This window comes from Megalobrama amblycephala, linkage group LG3 (assembly GCF_018812025.1).
Source record: "Megalobrama amblycephala isolate DHTTF-2021 linkage group LG3, ASM1881202v1, whole genome shotgun sequence".
Taxonomy (NCBI): domain Eukaryota; kingdom Metazoa; phylum Chordata; class Actinopteri; order Cypriniformes; family Xenocyprididae; genus Megalobrama; species Megalobrama amblycephala.
The window spans coordinates 55,922,234-55,945,845 of record NC_063046.1 but is presented as its reverse complement, the minus strand read 5'-3'; the positions used below and the strand labels follow the sequence as shown (position 1 = coordinate 55,945,845).

The 23,612-nt window shown below is 34.7% G+C and overlaps 1 protein-coding gene across 3 annotated transcripts in view; it reads right to left on the bottom strand.

Annotated features, from left to right (window-relative positions):
• ints8 (integrator complex subunit 8) overlaps positions 1 to 23,612 on the bottom strand; it is a 63,157-nt gene that overhangs the window by 15,488 nt on the left and 24,057 nt on the right. For 2 of the 3 annotated variants that reach the window (XM_048186129.1, XM_048186127.1), the window contains 4 exons: positions 19,790 to 19,972; positions 19,590 to 19,697; positions 19,255 to 19,410; positions 2,576 to 2,676 (listed from right to left, as the gene is read on the bottom strand). In XM_048186129.1, the coding sequence (XP_048042086.1) occupies positions 2,576 to 2,676; positions 19,255 to 19,410; positions 19,590 to 19,697; positions 19,790 to 19,972 (548 nt within the window). The remainder of the gene's footprint in view (positions 1 to 2,575; positions 2,677 to 19,254; positions 19,411 to 19,589; positions 19,698 to 19,789; positions 19,973 to 23,612) is intronic. The other variant, XM_048186128.1, reaches the window with a different exon arrangement.

The window sequence follows — 23,612 nt, the reverse complement described above, 5'->3', positions numbered from 1 at the left end:
CTACCCGGCCCGCAATTGATCTCAAAAATAAAACATAATCCGGCCCGCTAAATTATTATTATTATTATTATTATTATTATTCTCCTCCAGTTCCTACCTGTCTGATATGCAAAGAAAAAGTCGCCGTTCTATGGGGGCATTCACATATCGCGTCACATAAGCGGACGAGCCGCATTCTCCTTTCCAAAGCGCTTTCGCTCCAGTGACGTCTGTCGTTGCTATGCAACCATGAGCCGCGCTCTCAACCGCAGTAGTAGTATATTAGTAATAGTATTATATAATTATATTACACTCTGTAACAATGAGAGAGACACTGCTGTTTACATTTAGTATGGTAAATAGAATATTTATAGTATAGGTATAAAGATATTTTAGTAGGCAAATTTGATGTAAATGAGAAATAATGCAAAGTAAATTTTCTGAAATGTTGCGCTTTCTTGCGCTTGAATGTTAATATGGCCCTCCTATGAGGTGTCAATCACAGAAACGGCCCCCCGCCAATTTGAGTTTGAGACCCCTGGTCTAAGGTATCCCCTGAATGTGTCTGTGAAGTTTCAGCTCAAAATACCCCATAGATTTTTTTAAATGCCTATTTTGGGGCATAATTAGAAACGAGCCGATTTCAGGTTGCGGTCCCTTTAAATGCTTGCGCTCTCCGCCCCCTTCCGAGCTCTCGACTCTATCACAGCAAACAAAGTTTACACAGCTAATATAACCCTCAAAATGGATCTTTACAAAGTGTTCGTCATGCATACTGAATGCATGCGTCGGATTATGTGAGTATTGTATTTATTTGGGTGTTTACATTTGATATTGAATGAGTTTGAGGCTATGGTCTGTGGCTAACGGCTAACATTACACACTGTTGGAGAGATTTATAAAGAATGAAGTTGTGTTTATGAATTATACAGACTGCAAGTGTTTAAAAATGAAAATAGCGACGGCTCTGGTCTCCGTGAATACAGTAAGAAACGATGGTAACTTTAACCACATTTAACAGTACATTAGCAACATGCTAACGAAACATTTAGAAAGACAATTCACAAATATCACTAAAAATATCATGATATCATGGATCATGTCAGTTATTATTGCTCCATCTGCCATTTTTCGCTGTTTTCCTTGCTTGCTTACCTAGTCTGATTATTCAGCAGTGCACATCCAGACGTTCTGCCCTTGTGTAATACTAACTCCACTAACTCCCCTTGTGTAATGCCTCAATCATGGGCTGGCATATGCAAATATTGGGGGCATACACCCCGACTGTTACGTAACAGTCGGTGTTATGTTGAGATTCGCCTGTTTTTCGGAGGTCTTTTAAACAAATGAGATTTATATAAGGAGGAGGAAACAATGGAGTTTGAAACTCACTGTATGTCTTTTCCATGTACTGAACTGAACTTGTTATTTAACTATGCCAATATAAATTCAATTTTTAATTCTAGGGCACCTTTAACTTCTAAATGTTTTTACTCCAATTCGTTGTTGAAATATAAACATTTCTACACAGTGGTTGTCATTTTCATTACAGATTTATATAAACATACATTAAATAATCAAGTCATCAATAAAAGTTTAAGTTAAATAAAATGAATATATAGGCTAATACAGTGCATATATTAGGATTTCATTTCTCTAGCGAACTAACAAGCTGTGGACACTGAATGGCTTTTCTGAGGTAAATGCTACATGACATAGCCTATTGTTTACAAGCATTCATTGATGTCTTTCCACCGTTGAAACACCGATTGAGCAATTACAAGAGATATGAACGATATTTCAGTAATTTGTACTGTATCTTTCAACATACCTTCAGATGTTCGTTCATGTTTTTTCTGTAAATAGTATTAAACAGGAAGAGATGATCGCGTTCACCCGCGCTCCGCGCTCGCGCTGCCGTTCGAACTGGAGCGCTTGTACAGTGATCTGTCACGCCACATCAAAGAGCGTCAAAACGGTATTTTCTGTTTGAATTTCGTGATTTCGTGGACAGAATTTGAAGGATGACACTGTTTCTTATTGAAAGTAACAAAACGCAGAGCTTATTGAGATTATTGGTGGTTAGGCTACAATGTTGCAATGTAATGCTTCGGTACACACATGCACCGTACCGAAAGCCCTGTACCGAAATGGTTCAGTACAAATACATTACACCCTGAATACACACACAATTATCCATTGAAGGATAAGTTCACTTTTAAATAAAATTTTCCTGATAATTTACTCACCCCCATGTCATCCAAGATGTTCATGTCTGTCTTTCTTCAGTCGAAAAGAAATTAAAATGACAGATCGTTTTGCTAGATAAGACCCTTATTCCTCGTCTGGTATCGTTTAAAGCCCTTTGAAGCTGCACTGAAACTGTAATTTTGACCTTCAACTGTTTGGAGGCCATTGAGGTCCACTATAAGGAGAATAATCCAGGAATGTTTTCATCAAAAACCTTAATTTATTTTCGACTGAAGACAGACATGGACATCTTGGATGACATGGTGGTGAGTAAATTATCAGGAAAATTTTATTTTAAAGTGGACTAATCCTTTAAGCATCTATAAAGCATCAAGACATATCTCACCCTTGTTGAAGCTTGTGTAATAGCTCTAGCTGAATTGAATGTCTGAAGCTGTTGGGTAGACTGAACGTAACATTGTCCCTGATAAAGGCCTCGATCAATGCCTACAACAAAAAGACAAAACAGAGATAGTAACAGTTACTGATATACAAATAAACAAATTTACATTTCACCAACTGCAAAGTCCTGGCAAGCATCTGGAGTGATCAAACACAATTATTCAATATATTTAACGAATTACCCATAAACTCACTCTATCAAAGTTCTGTGAACCCATCCCCCTAAAACTGCAACTAGCATACCAAACGTAGCTAAACCACAGGCAGAACTAGGCGTCCTGTTACAGATACTTGGAACTTTTACGATCAGAAAGAATTTTGCAGAGACTAGAGACTCTGACTTCATTCTTTCTAAGAAAGACAAATAAACCATCTTAATCCTATGTATTTTCTATATAACCACTTGGGAAATGTATAAACATGTATCCAATTTTCCCATCTCATGACTTTCCTTTTATAGGCTTTATTCTGTGTATTAATTCTCTCTTTTGAACTATTTGGTAATTTATGTTACATGTTACTAACTCTGTGGCACATTAGTATTATAAGAATCTAGAAGGTTCTTTTCTCATTCATCCAATCCAGTGTCTTATGCTAATATCTTGCTACAGAACAAAGACTCATAAAACTTCCCTCTGAAAGGGAAACTCCTTATTGGCTCAGACACCTTAAGAGGGTGTGACATCTTCACCCCTTATATTCACTGATCACAAGATCAAACTCCTCTTCCTCTCTCTTCCCATTTTACTGAAAAATGCTGATGTTAATATGATGCTGTATGAAGCTAGAAGCTTCTACAGAACCCCAAGCTTGTGCCAGGCTTCGGCCTAGAAACTTCCATTTACCAAAGATCCTCTGAATCCAACTGGTTTTCTTTCATCAAGACAATATCAGCAAAGATTCAACAGGAGCCTCCACAAATTACATCAGGACAGTTTTAATTCAACTTGGAGAGACATGCAAGTATCAAACTTAGTCTCATTATTTGATACATTGAGTATCCTTACCCCTTTTAAAGAAGGGCCTGTTAAAACTAAACTGATGGTTTGCTCAAGGCTGTTGATCTGCTGAATGTCAAACAATGCTGTAACTTCTTGCTTTCCTGTACTCTGCTTTAGCTCTCTCTCTCGGTAAACTGTATGCATGTATGTGTGTGAATGTTAGAGTAGTTTAAGCGTTTAGTCTAGTTAATAAAGTCTTGTTCATGTCACACGTAAAGTTGTCTGTGTTTTGCGCTCATATACTGGAGTCCCTATTCATGCAGATCCTGACTACAGGCTTTTAGTAGTACTGTACAATAAGATTGTTATTTCCCATAACCTGGAAATGAACATTTCTTAGAATTAATAAACAATTAACACTGTGTGTTCATTGGACCACGGGTTAATTGATTGTAATATTAATTTTATTACATTAAGTTAATTTTATTAACTGATCCAAATATTTATAATTAATTATAACTAGATATGATTAATTATTCATATTTATTTTGAGCTAATTTGCTACACTCCAGTGAAAAACTACTCAATTTTCTCCTGGTCTACAATGTATATAATGTGAATGTGCAACTTACAACTATTAAAACGAATGTTATTATTTCTTAAACAATGCCATAATAGAAAATGCTTCCAGGGTGGAGTATGAAGTGCTGGTCAAGAATTTGACATAGTACAAAAAACAAAGAGCTGGATAACTGTTTTAGGCATAGACTGTAAAAAAATATGGACGTAGTGTCCGTGACATCACCTGTAGATTTCTGAAGAGCGAAAATGAGGTGAAAATGAGGCCGCTGCCATCTTAGCTGCGTGTCACCGCACGTCACTCCCGGATAACTGAAAATTGGCAAAGAGGCGGGACGTGTTTAAACTGAGGTGCCATGGTTACTGAAACCACGCCCGCCTAAGGCGACGTGATCATGTTAGCAGGCAAAGGAGATACTGTTTAAAATATTAATATTCTAATGATATAACTTATCTTTATTAACTAATAAAGATAGGTTATATCATTAGAAAGTTATAAAGGTTTACTGTCAATCTACGGCGTCTTTTTTACGATATGCTCCAGCACCAGTAACTTAATTGAAATTTGTGTCAGGTTTGCATGTCAACACGAAAAATCAAACGGGACTTCATACCTTTGAAATAGTGATCACGAAATAAATTCAATCCGTTGCACTTGGGTAAATTGTCAATGAGTGTCCATTGAAAAACAAAAGGAAAAAAAAAAAAAAAAAAAAATAGTACTTTTTGTCCACAAAAGCGTTAAATCCATGAAATATTAATATATTATCCATTGTTTGCATCACATTTCTTCTGAATGATCTGCTCTCCATCATCGTTCTTCAAGAAATTATGCAACCTGAGCAGTGTTTATGTTGTAAAACTATATATGATCATATATCTTACAAAAAAAATGAGGCCGCGTCCAACTGCAATTTTTTGGCAAGTGATACGATGCTAACGATTACAAATAAAATGACAGTCCTGAGCTAGCTAATAACCGAAGACACATGAGATAACGTGTAGCCTACGTGTTCTTGAATGAACACAAAACGACAAACTTTGATGTTTATGGAAACTCACCCCATAAGAAACAGAAAAGATCTTGTTGCCTCCAATGTAATAAGTTGTTCGGGCACACTTTCTCTTTGTTGGGGTCTTCTTTGTGGATGTAACCATCTCCTAAGTTTGCACTATGCGTCTGTTTGCCTCTAAATGTCCAATAATTTGCATGTCCTGCCACTCTTTTTTCCGCAGCTAAAGAATCCAGCCGTATGTTGTACTTCAAAACATTTTCGGTGTTAACGGCCACGGATCAGCTCATCTGCGATATTCTTTTAGGTCCATCTTCATTAAATTTTGATATCAGCTAGAGACGGCCAGAGCGCTGCATAAATAAGTAGCCACGCTTCCCTTGGAGGGCGGCGGCAATAACAAAAGAAACAAAAGCCGGCCTATCCAGTATGAATACACACAGACAATGACACGCCCCTACTGCGAGATAGAATCCCAGAAAAACAAGCCGATTTCAACCTCAAAATGTACGCTTTAAAATATACCAATACTGCTATGTAAAACACGGAGATGCTTCTTCGTGATCTCAACTAACAGATTCTGCAAAAAAACGAAAATCACCAATTTTGAAAAAAAAAAAAAAAAGCTTCTTTCTCAGTTTGCTCAATAGTTGTGCTGCCGACTTGTGTCCCTGGTTTCCGTGACAGGTCACATAAATATCTTATCTGCCGCTTATGTCTAAAATATTAGGGAAAAGTAGTGTCACCCCAATTATGCTAATTTCTGCAGAAAAACAGTTATCTGTGAATGTCAAGAGTTTCAGACAGGATTTAGGCATATCATAGTTACAAATGACTTGCTTATATCATCTGACCACAGATGCATACCTCTAATCAATACCAGTTGATTACCAGTTAGTTTGTGTTAATAGTGAGGTGGATTAAAGTATGGAGTGCACTGGGCTTAATATTAGGTCCTCTACTATTCTCTTTGTATATCAGTCCCTCCAGTTTTTTCGCGATTCCACGATCGCTGAATACAACGCAAAATCAACAAAATGTCACATTGTTATGTGTTTTATAACAGGGCTTAAACAAGGTGCGGGATTGTTTTGGACTATTTAAACGTCGTCAGTCACAAAGCAGCAATTTCCACACACGTCTTAACTGTATCACGAAGTGAAGGTACACTCAGATATGAATAAATAAAACAATTATAATAAAATAATAATACACTTGCAACGTCTAAAATGCAGAATAATAGTTAAAAATAGTTGAACGTTTAAAAAGTTGTCATTTCTGTACAGTAGCCTATTAAACAGCTCATGAAAATGAAAATATTAAATTCAATAATAAATGTTAAAAATATTTGTTAAATGCCATTTTATTTATCTTATCTCATATTTATGTTGTTTTAATTTTGTAATGTGATTTTTCAAAATAGTGTAATACTTTTTTAGTTAGGCTTGGTTAATGTTTTTTGGTGAATGTTATTAAAACCAGACCAAAAGTCCAAATAATAAAATTAAAGTAGTCTAAACTTATTAGGGTTTACAGTGAACAATTAAAAAAGAAAAACATTCAAAAATGTATTGTCCCCATTTTTATTAATAGTTAATAACAAATGAGATTTCTGTGATATTTTGACCAGTTAATTTAGAACCCTGCATACCCGCTCCTGTCTGTGTCGTTAATATTAATCAAACAACAACAGGGGAAAAACAAACAGTACTTAAACTTAAAGCCCTGTTTGTATCTGTATCTTTATATTGTATTTATTTGTCCTATTGTAATTTGTTTAGGCTATTATTTTATTGCTGACTGTTTACTTGAATACTTAATTACTTGAAAACTTTTTACTTGTATTATTATTAGGCATTTGCTTATTGCTGTGGCTTACCTGTAAGATTTGTGTCACATTTCCCACCATAAGTGATCATTTTATTAAAGCTAGATAGCCTAGTACACCACTGGATTAGCCTTTTTTAGCAAGACACCACAATAAACAAGATTTGTGCATTTTGTTTGTTCTATTGCCATGTATGTCTATTGTGCATCTAACATAACACATGGTAAATGTGGTATTCTAAATAAAATAAAATAAAAAAAAAAGCAAATTTTTTACAAATTTCTGGAAATTACCACCACAAAATCAGTCATTTGATCGCAAAAATCACACACAAAAAACAAAACAAAAAAACGCAAAATCCTGGAGGGACTGGTATATGCTTCCCTTGGGGGACATTTTCAGGAACCATTATCAGGCATTTATTTCCACAGCTATGCAGAAGATACACAGCTTTATATTACCTCCAGACATGATAAAATATTTAAATTCTCCAAGTTAGCAGAGTGTATTAGTGATATCCAAGACTGAATGGCTAGTGTTTTCCTTCTGAATTCTGACAAAACACGTATTATGTATTACCATATTTTCCGGATTATACACTTTTTTTTTTAATCATCTGAATCGTGCTGCCAGCCTTATCACTATATCACTAAAATGCAATCAACAACAAAAAAAAGAAACAGTTACACGGTTTAAATTGACTGTTGTACAGCATGCAAAGGAAAACGGCAATCTTGCAGCAGAACGCAAATTTGGTGCAAGTGGGAAATTGAGACTGGGGAAAGTTAAAGGACACTTAATGAAATGAAGACTAATTGTGGACACAAAAGGCTCCGGTATACTTCAAACGAAGTTCTGTTGCGTTCTTCGTTTAGGGGTAAAACGAAGTTCGAAATGCGTGACCAGCGATATACTGTAAACGACCATCTGATGCCACCCACACTGCTGAGAGCGATGGTTATATGAATATGTAAATATGTGACGTACACTTTCTTCTCAGTAACAAAATAAACATAACAAAAATGAGAAAACAGCAAGCATTTATTATAGAAAGCATAAGAAAAGCATCTGATCATAACAACATGGGTATGTTAGCTCGAGCTCAGCAAATTAGCACTCACGTCACGTCTTTATATAGTACTTTATTCAATGGATTGCTTAAAATCAAGCAGCTTTACAGTATCAAACATGAAAAACAGTGTTAGTGCCTCATTTTATCACAAGGACAACTTCATTTTGTACTATGAAGCGGCTATCCAGTGTGTTCATGTTTTCACCCGCAGAGCTCTTACCTCATTATACTCTACAGATCAAATGAGTGAAAGACGCGTCCCACGCGAGTGAAGGCGGAGCCTCAGCGCACACCTCCTATTACGTTATCGTCACTGACCAATGGTACAGTAGGTGGCCATCCAAAACGGTGTTTCTACCGCCGCGCGTGCCGCCGCCGCCGCGTCGCAAAGTGCATTTGCAGCTTTTGACCGCTGAGTGGAGCTTTAACCACGTTATCCAACAAATGCATCTAAGCACATTTATCTTTATGCAAAATGTCAAGTTTCTTACATATTATGCCTATATTTATCACAAATACATTTTTTTATTTATATTTTAAACTCCTTTAATAAAACAGTATGGATTTTTGACACGCACATACTTTGTTCTTCGTTACCTGTCCTTTATTTTGACAGATAACTACTTAGAAAAAATATAGCCTATCTGTTTGGACACTGATTAAGAAATTGTTGTGTGTTTCATGAATTATATCCTTTATTTTAAAACGTGAGTCACTGAATAATTTCGCTCCCATTATTAAGGCACGATTTAGCTAAATCATTGAAACTAAAAAGAATGGACGGATTAATAAAACGTCATAAAAACTACAACTCCTGCATTTAAATGCAGGAGTGTATTCTATTCCTTAAAATATCAAATACAAATTCAGAAACAACACATTCCAGCGCATAGACCGCCTCTTATTTAACACAGACCTACGAATTTATTATCGAATTGAGATATTTCTTTCTTTTTAGGTACAATTATTCGCTGAGTTTAAGTTTATTTTTGAGACGTTTCAGATTCTCGCAGAGAGACAGCTGAAAGCGCACCCTGTTTTTTATTTATTTTATTTTATTTTTCACAAGTACAAGGTTTTGTTGTTATTGTGAGCGTACACAAATAAAAGTAGACCATTTGTAGTCTTGCATCAATCTGTAGGCTATCACCAAAAATGACGGAAGGCCTGTTTTAAGTTGTTTCAGCTGTCATGAGGAGAAAATCCATCAGAACGCGCCGGTGCTTTCGTCGGCCAGAGGGATAAAAATGTAACCAATTTAGTTTCATATTTATATTTAAGTATTGGGCTATACCCTAATATATTTTTTTTTTAAGATGTCACCAATGTTGATTATGAAAAGTGAATAGCATGACGGATGCGCAATGTTGGGAGACATGCAGCGGGTCAGACATAAGTTTGACCACTTCATTAAGTTTTGTTTTATAGTAAGTCTTTCTTTAAAGTGAATTTCGTTTTGTAGAAATTGTATCTTAATTTCAATCAATGTTTCATCAACCAATTGCCTATATTTAATAATTAGGAAGAAAACCAAGAACGTCGGATGTGGAATGGATTGCGTAACAAAGGAACTCATGTTTCCACGGCCTTTGAATAAGGCTGAATCAATAGATGTCTTTCTGTTTTTATTAAATTTCTTAAATACATGTCTTTATTACTTAATTAATTGATAAGATGTTTTGGTCTAACAATATATTTTAGCTGGTCTAAATTCTAAGTTAGACACAAATTTGCGTAATAGGCTAGGCTATATAAGGTTCCCTTCTAGACAAGCGCTTAAATTGCTGTTTCGGCTGCAAATTTTCAGTAATTTCGATCGGTGCATCAACCTAGGCCTAAACTAAATTCATGTATTTACAGTAAAAGAATAAAGAAATAGCCTAACTCTAGACTTATTGGCTAGGATATTTACGTTTGGGCAATATAATAATAATAATAATAATAATAATAATATCTCAGCAAAGACCGAACATATTTATTTGTCTCGGCACACGACCGCTAACAGTAACAGCGCATCAAAGCTTGCTGTTGTCTTGGCTACCTTACAAACTGCTATGGAAACAACTGTGAATTTTTCCCCCTTTTGTGGTAATTTAGCACTATTTTCTATTGTATTCTGCTTGCATTTTCGACTAAACTCAATTGACTAAAGATAAAAATAAAGCATCCTACTGATTCAGTTGGATGCTTTATTTTTTATCTTTAGTCAATTGAGTTTAGTTCTAAAAAAAGCAAAGGCTAAATAGCAAATAATCTGCGACAGGGCCCATCATAGCGTGGGGGCTGCAGGGGTGTCCCGTATGCCCATGATGTAATGGTAATACATCGCTTACAAAGGGTTCATGTTAACTACTGTATGATTATCAGACGATTTTAATGTGTTAATGTTTCAACCATATCGTGCAATTATAGCTATGTAACAATCTGATAAACTGCAATTGTGCAGTTTGTATCCATTAACACGCTCATAAACATTACAAAAAGAAATGTCATGCCATAAGCTACACAATTACGAACAAAAAAAAAACGTTGATATCCCAATAATCAACATTTTGTTATTCAACAAGTGCTAGGCTATTAAGATAAAAAGTTTCTGCTATAGATAGTTTGCGCCTAATCTGACTCTCCACAATGGGCTACACAATATTTTATAGGCCTATTTGTATTTTGACTGCAGTTAAGAGCAAAATGACGAGAACATGTTTAATATTGGAAGTTTAAGACTGTTTATTAAATATTCTTACTTTATGCAAAACATATAGGCATCTGTACATTGTACCTCTATAACATCATAACATAAATTATTAAATTACAGTTCAAATGAACCGTACAAACCCAATCTTGATTTTTGCTATTTATTTAGGCCTTTTTATTTATATCAGCAGATCTGTGTTGATTCAGTTCATTTCAATAACTGTTGATGTTGCAAACTGTGGTTAAGCTGTAAAGCAGCTCGAAAGAATTGACCAAGATATGTAACATTATGGCTCCGTATTATTAGAACAATAACTGTACAGAATCTTTACTGCCATCCAATGTTCCTTAAAGACAAAGAAATAAAATAAAAATGTTAAAGAAAAACAAACAAAAACAACAAACCGATTGTGTTCCATTTATATATCAATGTATAATGTTTACATTATCTTGAGTGTATAAAAAGCACTCACCCAACCTAACAGTGCTTGCTCTGCAACACTTGACAAGTTTGAGATGGGGGAAGGGCGCTTTGTTTAAAATGTTTGTCACCAAAGCCATTAATCCAGAGGGCGGGAGACTCAAAATATTAGCCTAAGCTATGCGCGTGACAGACCTTTTTGCAATCTTGGTGCTTTTTGTTAATTTTAACATCCTGATCTGTTCATATGAAATAAGCTGACGAAATACACAATTGTTAGACTCTTGTTATGAGCATTTGCAGTAAGTTTCTTTATTTGTTTGTGTTATGGGGATTTGCAGAAGTTCCGAATGGGATCAACCCTCCCCCGCGCGTTGCCAGCGTCTGCTGCTGCCGAGCAGAGTATGTGCGAAGTTTTGACTGGAGCGAGGAGGGATTTTTTAAAAGTCGGAGCGTCGTGTTTTTTTTTTTTTGTTAGTTTTTTTTTTAAATCTGCAAGGAATGTTATGAGTTTGGCGTGTGGTAGGAAAAAAAACATTTGCACAATAAGCCACTACGCAAATTTGTGTCTAACTAGACCAGCTAAAATATATTGTTCGACCAAAAACATCTTATCAATTATTTAAGTAATAAAGACATGTAATAAAGCAATAAATAAATTTAATTAAAACAGAAAGACGTATATTGATTGAGCCTTATTCAAAGGCCGCGGAAACATGGTTTCGTTTGTTACGCACTTCAATCCATTCCACACCCGACGTTCTTGGTTTTCTTCCTAATTATTAAATATAGGCAATTGGTTGATGAAACATTGATTGAAATTAAGATACAATTTCTACAAAACGAAATTCACTTTAAAGAAAGACTTACTATAAAACAAAACTTAATGAAGTGGTCAAACTTATGTCTGACCCGCTGCATGTCTCCCAACATTGCGCATCCGTCATGCTATTCACTTTTCATAATCAACATTGGTGACATCTTAAAAAAATTAAATTAGGCTATAGGCCAATATTTAAATATAAATATGAAACTAAATTGGTTACATTTTTATCCCTCTGGCCGACGAAAGCGCCGGCGCGTTCTGATGGATTTTCTCCTCATGACAGCTGAAACAACTTAAAACAGGCCTTCCGTCATTTTTGGTGATAGCCTACAGATTGATGCAAGACTACAAATGGTCTACTTTTATTTGTGTATGCTCACAATAACAACAAAACCTTGTAGGCTACTTTTGAAAAATAAAATAAAATAAAAAAACAGGGTGCGCTTTCAGCTGGCTCTCTGCGAGAATCTGAAAAGTCCCAAAAGTGAACTTAAACTCAGCGAATAATTGTACCTAAAGAGAAAGAAATATCTCAATTCGATAAGATATAGGTCTGTGTTAAATAAGAGGCGATCTATCCGCTGGAACGTGTTGTTTCTGAAATCATGCTCGTTGCTGCTGTTATTAGTTCTCTTGGTGCTCGTGCACACGCGCAGTTTTCACACAGACAATCGAGCGTTTCTCGTTCTGGTAAAAGCACAAAACAAAATGCACACAACGTGTCCATGCTCTTGATATACAATCACTGATGAACACCTTTGGTTTTAATAAGTAAATTAGCCAAAATATTTATTCCTGCCGGTATTTTAGTCTGCAATATCAAAATCACTAAACGTTACATAGCATATATAGCCTAACAATAACAACAATAAAAAAAAAATAAATAAAGAACAATAGCAGTTAATAAGAATTATTGCTCTTAATGCGGTCTTAATGCTGGACCGTTCTCATTTCGCTCCGCATATGGAACTTTTTTTTTTTTTGCTAAGAGCAAACCAGAATGAAAATATTACATTTTTAATCCGTGTGTGTGTGCTCCTATATATATATATATATATATATATATATATATATATATATATATATATATATATATATATATATATGCCTAGTAATGACAGTTTAATGACAATAGCATGCAGTAAGACTTTGTGTAAAAGTCTTTCTTTTAATTTTTGATGCATAGACTGTAGCCAAAGACTATCCCACGTTTTGAAATTAACTCTCACTTTAAATTTTCTAATGGTTTTTAAGGATGTTAAAATGTTATATTATAATGTTATTGTTGTTTTACTTCGTCTTTTCATCTCCGTTTACAAACCGACATTTTATCATTACAGTCACTTTCCAATCCGTCCCTTTGCGCCACCTGGCGGTAGTTTTTCACACGCGACTGAATTTCAGTTAACGCAACGGCCCTGCGGCGGCGGTATGCGCGGCGGTAATACCCATTTTGGTTGTCCACCTACTGTAGTACGAAGGTGTTTTGCAGCTGGAACAAACTTTTCCTGAAAGTTCGCTTTGGCAAGCCGTTTCGAACTTCCAAAAAGAACACAAAACGAACTTTGTTTTGGCCTGATTTTGTTCGAAAATTACGTCACATCAGTTCGTTCTTCGATTTCGTTTGAAGTATACCGGGGCCTAAAGCCCGTTGGCCTGAGCTGGAGGAGAAAGTTTACAGATGTGTTCTCAAATGGTACAATGATGGCAGAGGTGTTTCCACTGTACAGTTACATCTCTGTACACAGTCATTTTCATTTTGTAAATTTATTTAGGCATTAAAAAAAAAAAAAAAAAAAAAATCGTCTATATGAACACCACTATAACTTAAAGCACTGGTATTTAACATTATGTTGGTTTGACAAAGCCAACATACTAATCCATCAGAAGTGTAAAGAGTACCTAAAAACCATACTTGAGTAAAAGTACTGATACCTTGCATCGAAAATGACTCCACTACAAGTTACAAGTAACCAATTCCAATACGACTTGAGTAAAAGTCTTAAAGTATCTGATTTTAACAGTATTTAAGTATTTTACTCATGCTGAATGTAGGCTCAGAGATGCACTAGTCCTGAGAGACTGCCAGTGAAAATAAGCAACAACTGATTTTTTTATTTTCTAAAATCAAAACAAAACTGAACACCTCAATATTGCAATAAATCAAGGTTGACAACAACCTGTCTACAAATGTCTGCAAACTCTTAAGTCTCAGTTAAGCTCAAGTGGCCATAAGTAAACCAATATCCTTCAAAACGGTCATGTCAATATAGCGGATAAATAAAACAATGTTAAGTAAAATTAAATGGTCAAAGTCTACTGTATGTGCTGGTTTGAGCCTCATCACCAGCTGCAGTCAATTCCTCATCTAATAAATCAAAAACCTGCGATCAGCAACTACCTGCTAATGCACTCACATTCACGTAAAGTAAGTTTTGGGGGAGTAAAGGCAAAATGCACAAGATATAGTACTTTCAATGCCCTTAGATGGTGATATCGCTTCTTTATATCAGAAACTGTTGCAGAAAAATTTAGCTGCCATGAAAAATGTAATCTGTAATTGCATTACTCATCACAAATGTAGTGAAGTAAAAAGTACATTTACTTGCTCAAAAATGTAGTCAAGTAGAGAGTAAAAGTTGCCAATATCTTTCAAGTAGCCAAAAAAGATAAAAACACCAAACACCATTAAAACTACAAACACAGGACTTGGGTCAGACCTGCTGTAACATTTCTAACTGACCAGACTTACGTTTTTCATTAAACAAACGATCAAATCTACGAAAATTCCATAGACTTTCATTGAGGGGTTCAAAATTTTATACAGTAACTCTAATAAAGAGTATTTAAGCTTTGTTCACCAAGTATCTATCACTAGCAATGCCTAGAAATGAGCCTAGTACATGCTAGAAATGTGTTAATCCATACAAGCAACATACTAATTTATACTAGCAACATGTTAAATCATGCTAGCAATGTGTTAACACGTGTTAACAACATGCTAAATCATGCTAGCAATTTGGTAAAATATGCTAACAACATGTTAACAATTTGGTAAGACATGCTAGTAACATGTTAGCAAACATGCTAATTCATGCTAACAATGTACTGAAACATGCTATAAACATGCTAGCAAAATGCAAAATAATGCTAGACACATGATAACATGCTAACAACATGAAAAAATTGCTAACGTCATAAAACATACTAAGCTTTTAAAACAAACTTTCAACCCAACATAAAAGTTTGTCCTGACAAACTTTACTTATTTTCTGAAAAATTATATATAAGTTATATTTTATTTTTCTAATTAAAAATACTAGAGAAGCAAATTATAAACAGTATGACAAATAGAGGAAAGATACAAATTAAATAACTAGGGCTGGGACAATACATCAATTCCTGATACAAAAAATCTGGAGTGATTCTGATATTTTCTGATGTATAGCGATTCTCTCTCGGATCGATTCTAGCTTAGTTTTTAACAGCAGATGGCACTACGTTCTTTAGAAACACCCGTACTCTGCTTGCTTTCAGTTCCTTTAAACGCACCACTTAAACCTAAAATAATCATTCATAAAATTTGAAAAGGCTGAAGCGAATTACAAGAGGGTTCGCAGTGGGCTGTGTTTACATTAATCACGTGTCATAAAAACATTCTGAGCCTAGGTGCAAGTATATTTAACCACTTATGCTGGGTACACACCACAAGATAATCAGGCTGATTTTTTGGGTGATTTCTCCCCTTCCGACAATCCTAGGTAATGTCCCGATTATCTTGATGGTTGTACAGATTATCTCAGATTATTTTATCAGATTTTCCTGTGGTGTAAGGCGTGTTAAGAGTGACTGAATCTGCTCAGAAGAACGTCGGAGACGCCCCGATCGCAACATGTTGAATATTTACGATCAGAAATCCTGATGTGTGGGGGGAACCCCGAGGACAAACGCGTGCACGCTTGGAAATTATGACGTGAAACGAAACAATATCCAATCAGAAAGTGAACTGACAGAAGAAAGAAGTATAACAAATGCAGTCATGGCACAGCACAAAGTTAAATGGATTTGGACAGCAGAGATGGAGGATCAGGTTGTCGATTTGTGGTAATAGCACGAGTGTTTATACAACTTGTCCTGTAAAACATACAAAAATCATTCCAAACACTATCAAAGCAATTTCTTCCAGCCTATCATCCGTCATGTTTATTCTCAAATTATATTTTTTTTTTTTTTTACCTCTATTATTATTTATATTATACTGTATATTTTCCATTTATTTGTTGTAGTCCATATTTGCTCAGTACTTTTATATTATATGTTGGAAATCAATTAAAAAAAAAAGTTTATTCTGAAGTCTCGAGAGATTTTGTGAGATTTCCCGTGTTCACAGTCAGGACTCTGGCTGAAAATCTGTTTGTGTGGTCTGCTGTCTTTGTCACATAACAGCACACCACACACTATAGGAGCAAAGCGGTTAAATCTAGGATTTTTTTTTTCCTCATGTTTGTGGTCTCTCACATTTTGAAAATCTTCTTAAGTTTTCAAAAATCTATTAGTGTGCACCCAGCATTACATGACTCATCAGAACGCACGATCGATGTCCAGCACTCTTTTTCATTAGCATCTGAGTGTGCAGTTAAAAACTAGCCTACAGCGGCATCTGCTGTTAAAACTAAGTCAGAGATGCAAACACCTAAACCTAAAGTGGTTTGCGAAATGGCACGTCTTTAAAATAAGAAAACGTTTCAGAATCCTGGATTATAATGCACCATGATTATCCCAAAGCCTTGTTAATGTGCGTAAAGAATTCATCCTTATCTTTAAGATTTTAAGATTTAATATTAGAAACAGTGCTAATAGTATATTTAGTTATATGCCAAATATATAATATATTCTTTTAATCTGAATTTATGATTCTGAATAATCTGGATTTTTGAATTCATGATTTTTTAATTTTTTTTATTTATTTTTTTTAATACAGATCACAGTTCTCCCACAATTCTGAAAACAAAACATTAGAACGTAATTTACTTGAGGTTCTGACAAAATTTAATGTTTAATGTCTATTTAATGTTATGAATGAATCTATAAATGTCTAAAATGTTATAAAAAATATTATTATAAATGAAATCATGACCCTGACATCTAAGGGGTTGTACCCTCTCGTTCACTAATCCACTCCAAGTTACGCTCTGCTCTAGGGCTGTAACGATATGCGATATGAAACCGAAATCGCGATACGCAGGTCCACGAACCTGTATCGCGATGTGAGAAGGCAGAATCGCGACACACCCCTTCCAACTCCCAGAGTTATCCTTCCTGTCCAGATCCAATGCTACCACATTTTTAAATTACTATAAGTATTAGGGGTGTAACGATTTATCGTAGATGGTGTGTCTCAATCAGCTCTCTAGTTCAGTAAGTGTTTCGGGCACACATTGAATCTTGCAAGCAGGTTTAAACGTTTCTCATGTCAGTCTCTTGCATGGTCGCGTGAGAAAAGTCGTGGCTTTCTTTCACCGCAGTGCACAGCAACAGCTGTGCTCACAGAAAAGCAAAAGACGCTTGCGATGCTTTGCTTTAAGAAGTTCTGTGGGGCCGTTCACATATTGCGTCTTTTCCGCGTGCAAGTCAGTTATTATTTTCAAATAGCTGCGCGGCAGGCGCGCTCATAATGGGATCAACGCGGTCGCGACGTGCATGCAATTCTCAACTTCTCAGAATGCCGCAAGCGCACCGCAGGTCGTGTGACAAGAATCAACCGATCAGCTATGGCCTTTCCGTAACAAAACATCAAAAGCTCAGTCGAACAGCTGATCATAGCTATACATGGTGGTTTTTATATCTTATCTCCATCAATATATCTCGTAGTAAAACTAATGCAAGGGCTAGAAATCATTTATCCTTTGCAGAAACATCCTGATCCTCTTGGAGAGCTCAGTTCATGGTTGCATAGCAACGACCGACGGCACGGGAGCGCAAGCGCTTTGGAAAGAAGAAGCAGCGGTGCGGCCGCGCCTTCCACGCGTTTTAGACGCGATATGTGAACAGCCCCTATTCATAATTCTAAGTTCATGTTAAATTTAACATTTTTTTTTCAGTGACAGACAGCCCTATTCAACTGTTAATTTGAATACAGAAGGTTTTTATTAAAATTTTGTATTTATTTATTTTATTGAAATGTGATCTTGTATGTACAACAAGGAAAATTATTGAAATTTGTTCATGTTTTTTTTAATAAATCTTGTTTGAATTTCAGTTTCATTTTGTTCAAAATATACTTAATATATTATATAATATATAATACCCCCAAGACATCCAAGATATAGGTGACTTAGTTTCTTCAGTAGAACACAAATAACTATTTTTATCTTCAAATGTTGCAGTCTGTCAGTCGTATAATGCATGCCAATGGTAACAATCTATGAGATAAAAAAAAAAAAACATGCAGACAAATCCAAATTAAACCCTGCGGCTCGTGACGACACATTGATGTCCTAAAACACGAAACGATCGGTTTGTGTGAGAAACCGAACAGTATTTATATGATTTTTTTTACCTCTAATACACCATGTCTAACTGCCTTGAGCGCGCGCACGGCATCCGGTGCGTGAAGTGTGTATGCATTATGCATGCATGCATTATACGACTGACAGACTGCAATGGTTGGAGTTAAAAATCATCATTTGTGATTCTACTGAAGAAACAGTCACCTACATCTTGGATGCCCTGGGGGTAAGCAGTTAAACATCAAATTTTCATTTTTGGGTGAACTATCCCTTTAACATTCAGCAGGCCTACATAAATACAACAGAACTGTTAAACCTACCTAAAAATCACTGTTTATTTCATATGTATGTTTATATATATGAAATAAACTGTGCTTTTTAAAAGGTAGGTTTAACAGTTTTCAGGTACAGAGTAAACAAATGTAAAATAACTGCATATTCTTCACTGTATAAATTAAATACATAATCCTTCCTTATTGTAACACTTTATTGTGATTAATCTTCTAATTTGTTTTTGTATACATTAATATTTTTTGTATGTCTAAATATGTAAAAGATCTGCACTTTCTAAGGCACTTTCTTTACTTGACTAAGGCAGGACTCTTATTTTGACGTGTCTTTTAGTCTACGGAGTGATACGAGTTATAAAAAGAAGAGCACGCAGTTCTTTAGAGTTATTTTGCAGATTTAAAGTTTGCCAGTATATTAAGCCCCACAGTGCTTTGAGAGTTCTTGCTGACCCCATAATTGTGGTTCCTCATGAAGCTGCTGATCTGGCCATAAGGTGTGTGTTGGCTCTCATTGGGGTCTGAGGTTCCAGTCAGAGTTCTGCAGGCGCTCCAGTATCCAGCCAACCGCTGCTCATCCAAACAACAAAGAGATGCAGAGAAATCCAGCTGCCATCAGACACAACAAAATTAATAATATTATGATTCAGAATATTGATTATCTCAACAGATTAATACAATCCTGGATGCTATTTGATCAATATAGCATTTCAGTTATAAATGAAAGTAAATAATGACAGCATGTTCCTTTTTGGGTAAAGTGTTCCTTTAATTTGATTATGTCTCACCTTTGTGAGGAGTTCTCGTGCCATTCTAAAGTGTTCTCTGGCTTTCTCATACACTGATGTCTCAGAACAGCCTTGCTGAAAGTAAATACCTCCTAAATCGTAATGCACCTGTCAGACAGATATGAACATTGTTCACTTTTAATAACAGAACTTATCTTTACATGATGAATGGGGACATTTATATTCTCTGTAGGACACACCTGACAGTGCAGGTGATCGGCACTGATGTGCAGCCCTGCGGTGGAGGATTCAGTCTCTCCATTGGCTGTACTGGGATCAGCAGCTAGCAGGTCAAGGGTTCGAAGCGTGTGGATGTAGAAGTCTTTTTTAATGTTCAGGGCTCTTTCTAACACCATGATAGAATCTGTGGCCTGTTCTCTGAGCTGAAGAGCAGAGTGTTAAACAAGTGACAGGGCTATGATGAGCTTTCTTTGAAAAGAAAAATGGCATTTTGAAGAATAAGAAAACCATTTATCTCTAGAAAAAGGGGGTGCATATTCTGTATTCTTGTATTCTGTTGTATTCTGTTTTGCGATCTGGTCACCCGATTAACAATATTCCATTAGTTATTCCACTGGACAATCTCTTGTTTCTTATCCCAAATCTTCACTCACATCTCACCCATTTTCACAGGGGATTATAAACGTTACTTCCTTTGGTTTACTTAATTTAGGCCTTTTATATTCACATTCGTTACTGTGGTAAAGTAGAAAAATGCTGCACGGCAGATACCTTTTTGCTTGCATGTCAAATTATATTTAACACAGTTTGTGCTTGTTATTAGACTTGATTAGATATGGCGCGTCAAGTTTATAGCGCATTTCACACACGCAAGTGAATTTAGTTTTGCTTTCTCTGGCAGCGCAAAATCAAACATAGCCTAAATGTCTTGCCCCTGCGGAAGATGAAATTTGCTCTTCAGACCTTTTACAACAAGTGTCAGTTGCTTGTAACATCAGGCGAGAACATGAAGATGTTAGAAAAGAGATTGTCTCTTTCCTGCTCATGTCCAACATCCTCACTAAAAGGAGAGCGGTATACGACACATTTTTGTAGGGAAATATAAAATGAATGTTTTTTAAAATAATGTTTTAACTTTCTTTCATTATTTAGGTTACCATTATCTACTGGTTGTAGTGTGTTGTTTCACTGACAGAAGTGCTAAAATAAAATAAACACACGTTTGTTATGAAATGGATGTTTGAGCCTTGTTTATTATTTTTTATATTTCAAAATGTATTTAATTGTGGTATATACAGCCGAATCACAGCCGTGCTGATATACAGCCATATGGCACGGCTACTCGTGTGATAATGCTTATATACAGTACAGTCCAAAAGTTTGGAACCACTAAGATTTTTAATGTTTTTAAAAGAAGTTTCGTCTGCTCACCAAGGCTACATTTATTTAATTAAAAATACAGTAAAAAACAGTAATATTGTGAAATATTATTACAATTTAAAATAACTGTGTACTATTTAAATATATTTGACAAAGTAATTTATTCCTGTGATGCAAAGCTGAATTTTTAGCATCGTTACTCCAGTCTTCAGTGTCACATGATCCTTCAGAAATCATTCTAATATGCTGATTTGCTGCTCAATAAACATTTATGATTATTTTCAATGTTGAAAACAGTTGTGTACTTTTTTTTTTTTTTTCAGGATTCCTTGATGAATAGAAAGTTCAAAAGAACAGCATTTATCTGAAATACAAAGCTTCTGTAGCATTATACACTACCGTTCAAAAGTTTGGGGTCAGTAAGAATTTTTATTTTTATTTTTTTTTATTCAGCAAGGATGCATTAAATCAATCAAAAGTGGCAGTAAAGACATTTATAATGTTACAAAAGATTAGATTTCAGATAAACACTGTTCTTTTGAACTTTCTATTCATCAAATAATCCTGAAAAAAAAATATTGTACACAAATATTTTGTACAATTGTACACATTAAATGTTTCTTGAGCAGCAGATCAGCATATTAGAATGATTTCTGAAGGATCATGTGACACTGAAGACTGGAGTAATGATGCTGAAAATTCAGCTTTGCCATCACAGGAATAAATTACTTTGTGAAATATATTCAAATATAAAACAGTTATTTTAAATTGTAATAATATTTCACAATATTACTGTTTTTACTGTATTTTTAATTAAATAAATGTAGCCTTGGTGAGCAGATGAAACTTCTTTTAAAAACACTAAAAATCTTAGTGGTTCCAAACTTTTGGACTGTACTGTGTGTATATATATATATATATATATATATATATATATATATATATATATATATATATATATATATATATATATATATATATATATATATATATATATATATTTATTTATTTATTTATTTATTTATTTATTTATTTATTTATTTATTTATTTATTTTATTTTATTTTTTTAAATCGCAATTTAATTTCACACTTATCGTGAAATTAAGCATACATCATTTATCTTGTTTAACATGTACATTTTGCCATCATTGCCTATATCCAGCAAAGTAAACCATCAGATTTTTCAGCTTTTTTTCATCTCTTTCTATCTATCAGGGGCAGTCAATAGATTAATTTTTTTATAGCGATTAATCGCACACCCTTTTGTGCAATTAATCACACTTAATCGCAAACTTAACGTGAAATTAAGCATACACCATTTATCTTGTTTAACTCATCCATTTTGCCATCATTGCCTATATCCAGCAAAGTAAACCATCAGATTGAAGTGTGATTCTTACAAAACTGTATTTTTCAGCTTTTCTCAAGGTAAATTTAGGTGTCTTTCCAAAAAAAGGACATGATATGAGTCCATATAATTCATACATTTATGTATACCAAAGCACCCATAAAAACAGCAAAAAAACATTTCAGAATTCACAGTGTATAGTATGTGCAACAGCAAAGAGCTTGTTTACATTTTAGACAAGTTGCAATACTTAACAGATGGCAAAAAACCTAAACCAACCTTGACCTGCCTATGTACTAAAGTACACAGCAACATACACAGGACAAATCAAAACATTATCCTCAATGTGTGAGAAAACAATGTGAATGTACTGAAATGTGTCTGTGCATAAATACAATGTGCGATCAGTGTGTTGAGAGCGCTCATACAGGATTTGTTTGCGCATCAATATAATGGACTAAAGCGTGCTTAATGTACAACTCCTGTACGTCACCGCAATCGTGTTTACTTTGATTGCAAATTTTGATTTAGTTTTAGTCATAGACTTTTGACTAAAATGCCATTTAGTTTTAGTCATAGTTTAGTCATCGGAAATTGTTTTAGTTTAAGTCTAGTTTTAGTCGACTAAATATCATAAGATTTAAGTCGACTAAAATCTAATTTAGTTAAATTGTAATGCATTAAGCATTTCTCTAACAATACACAGATCCTATACACTGATATAGGTACATCTGATATTCCCCAAACTGTTTATGTTCACCCAACTGTACTTTGCTTGCCAAAGCGGACAGTTTGACCGTTCAAGTGCAAAAAGACACGAAAGAGTAAAATTCAGTCCTTTTCAGGGATTGACATCATTGAGGTACTATTATAGGTTTCATTTAAATTTTTTTTAAAGTTTTTAATTTTAATTTTTCTGCTTTCATTGTAATTTTAGTTAAAAGCTTTAGTAATTTTTGTGTTTATGTTTAAGTTTTTGCTTTTAAATGTCTATAAGTTTTTATTTCTGTTTGTTATTTTAATACCTCAGGTTAAGCTAAAGCTTAGAAACTAGATGAAATAAAATGTGTAATTTTTTTTATATATTTATTTTTTATTTCAGTTAACGTTTATTTCAAGTAATGAAGATATCTTCAGTTTTAGGTTTAACTATAATGACCCTTATGCTTGTAAAATATATTGAATAATGTGTCAAATAATGTTCATAGATACAGTAATTTACTATGAATTAAATAGAAATAAAATTAAATACAGTTTGTGTAAACAAAATAACAATAATGACAAGGAAAAAATAATAATTATAAACCATCCCGAAATACACCGTGACTCTTAT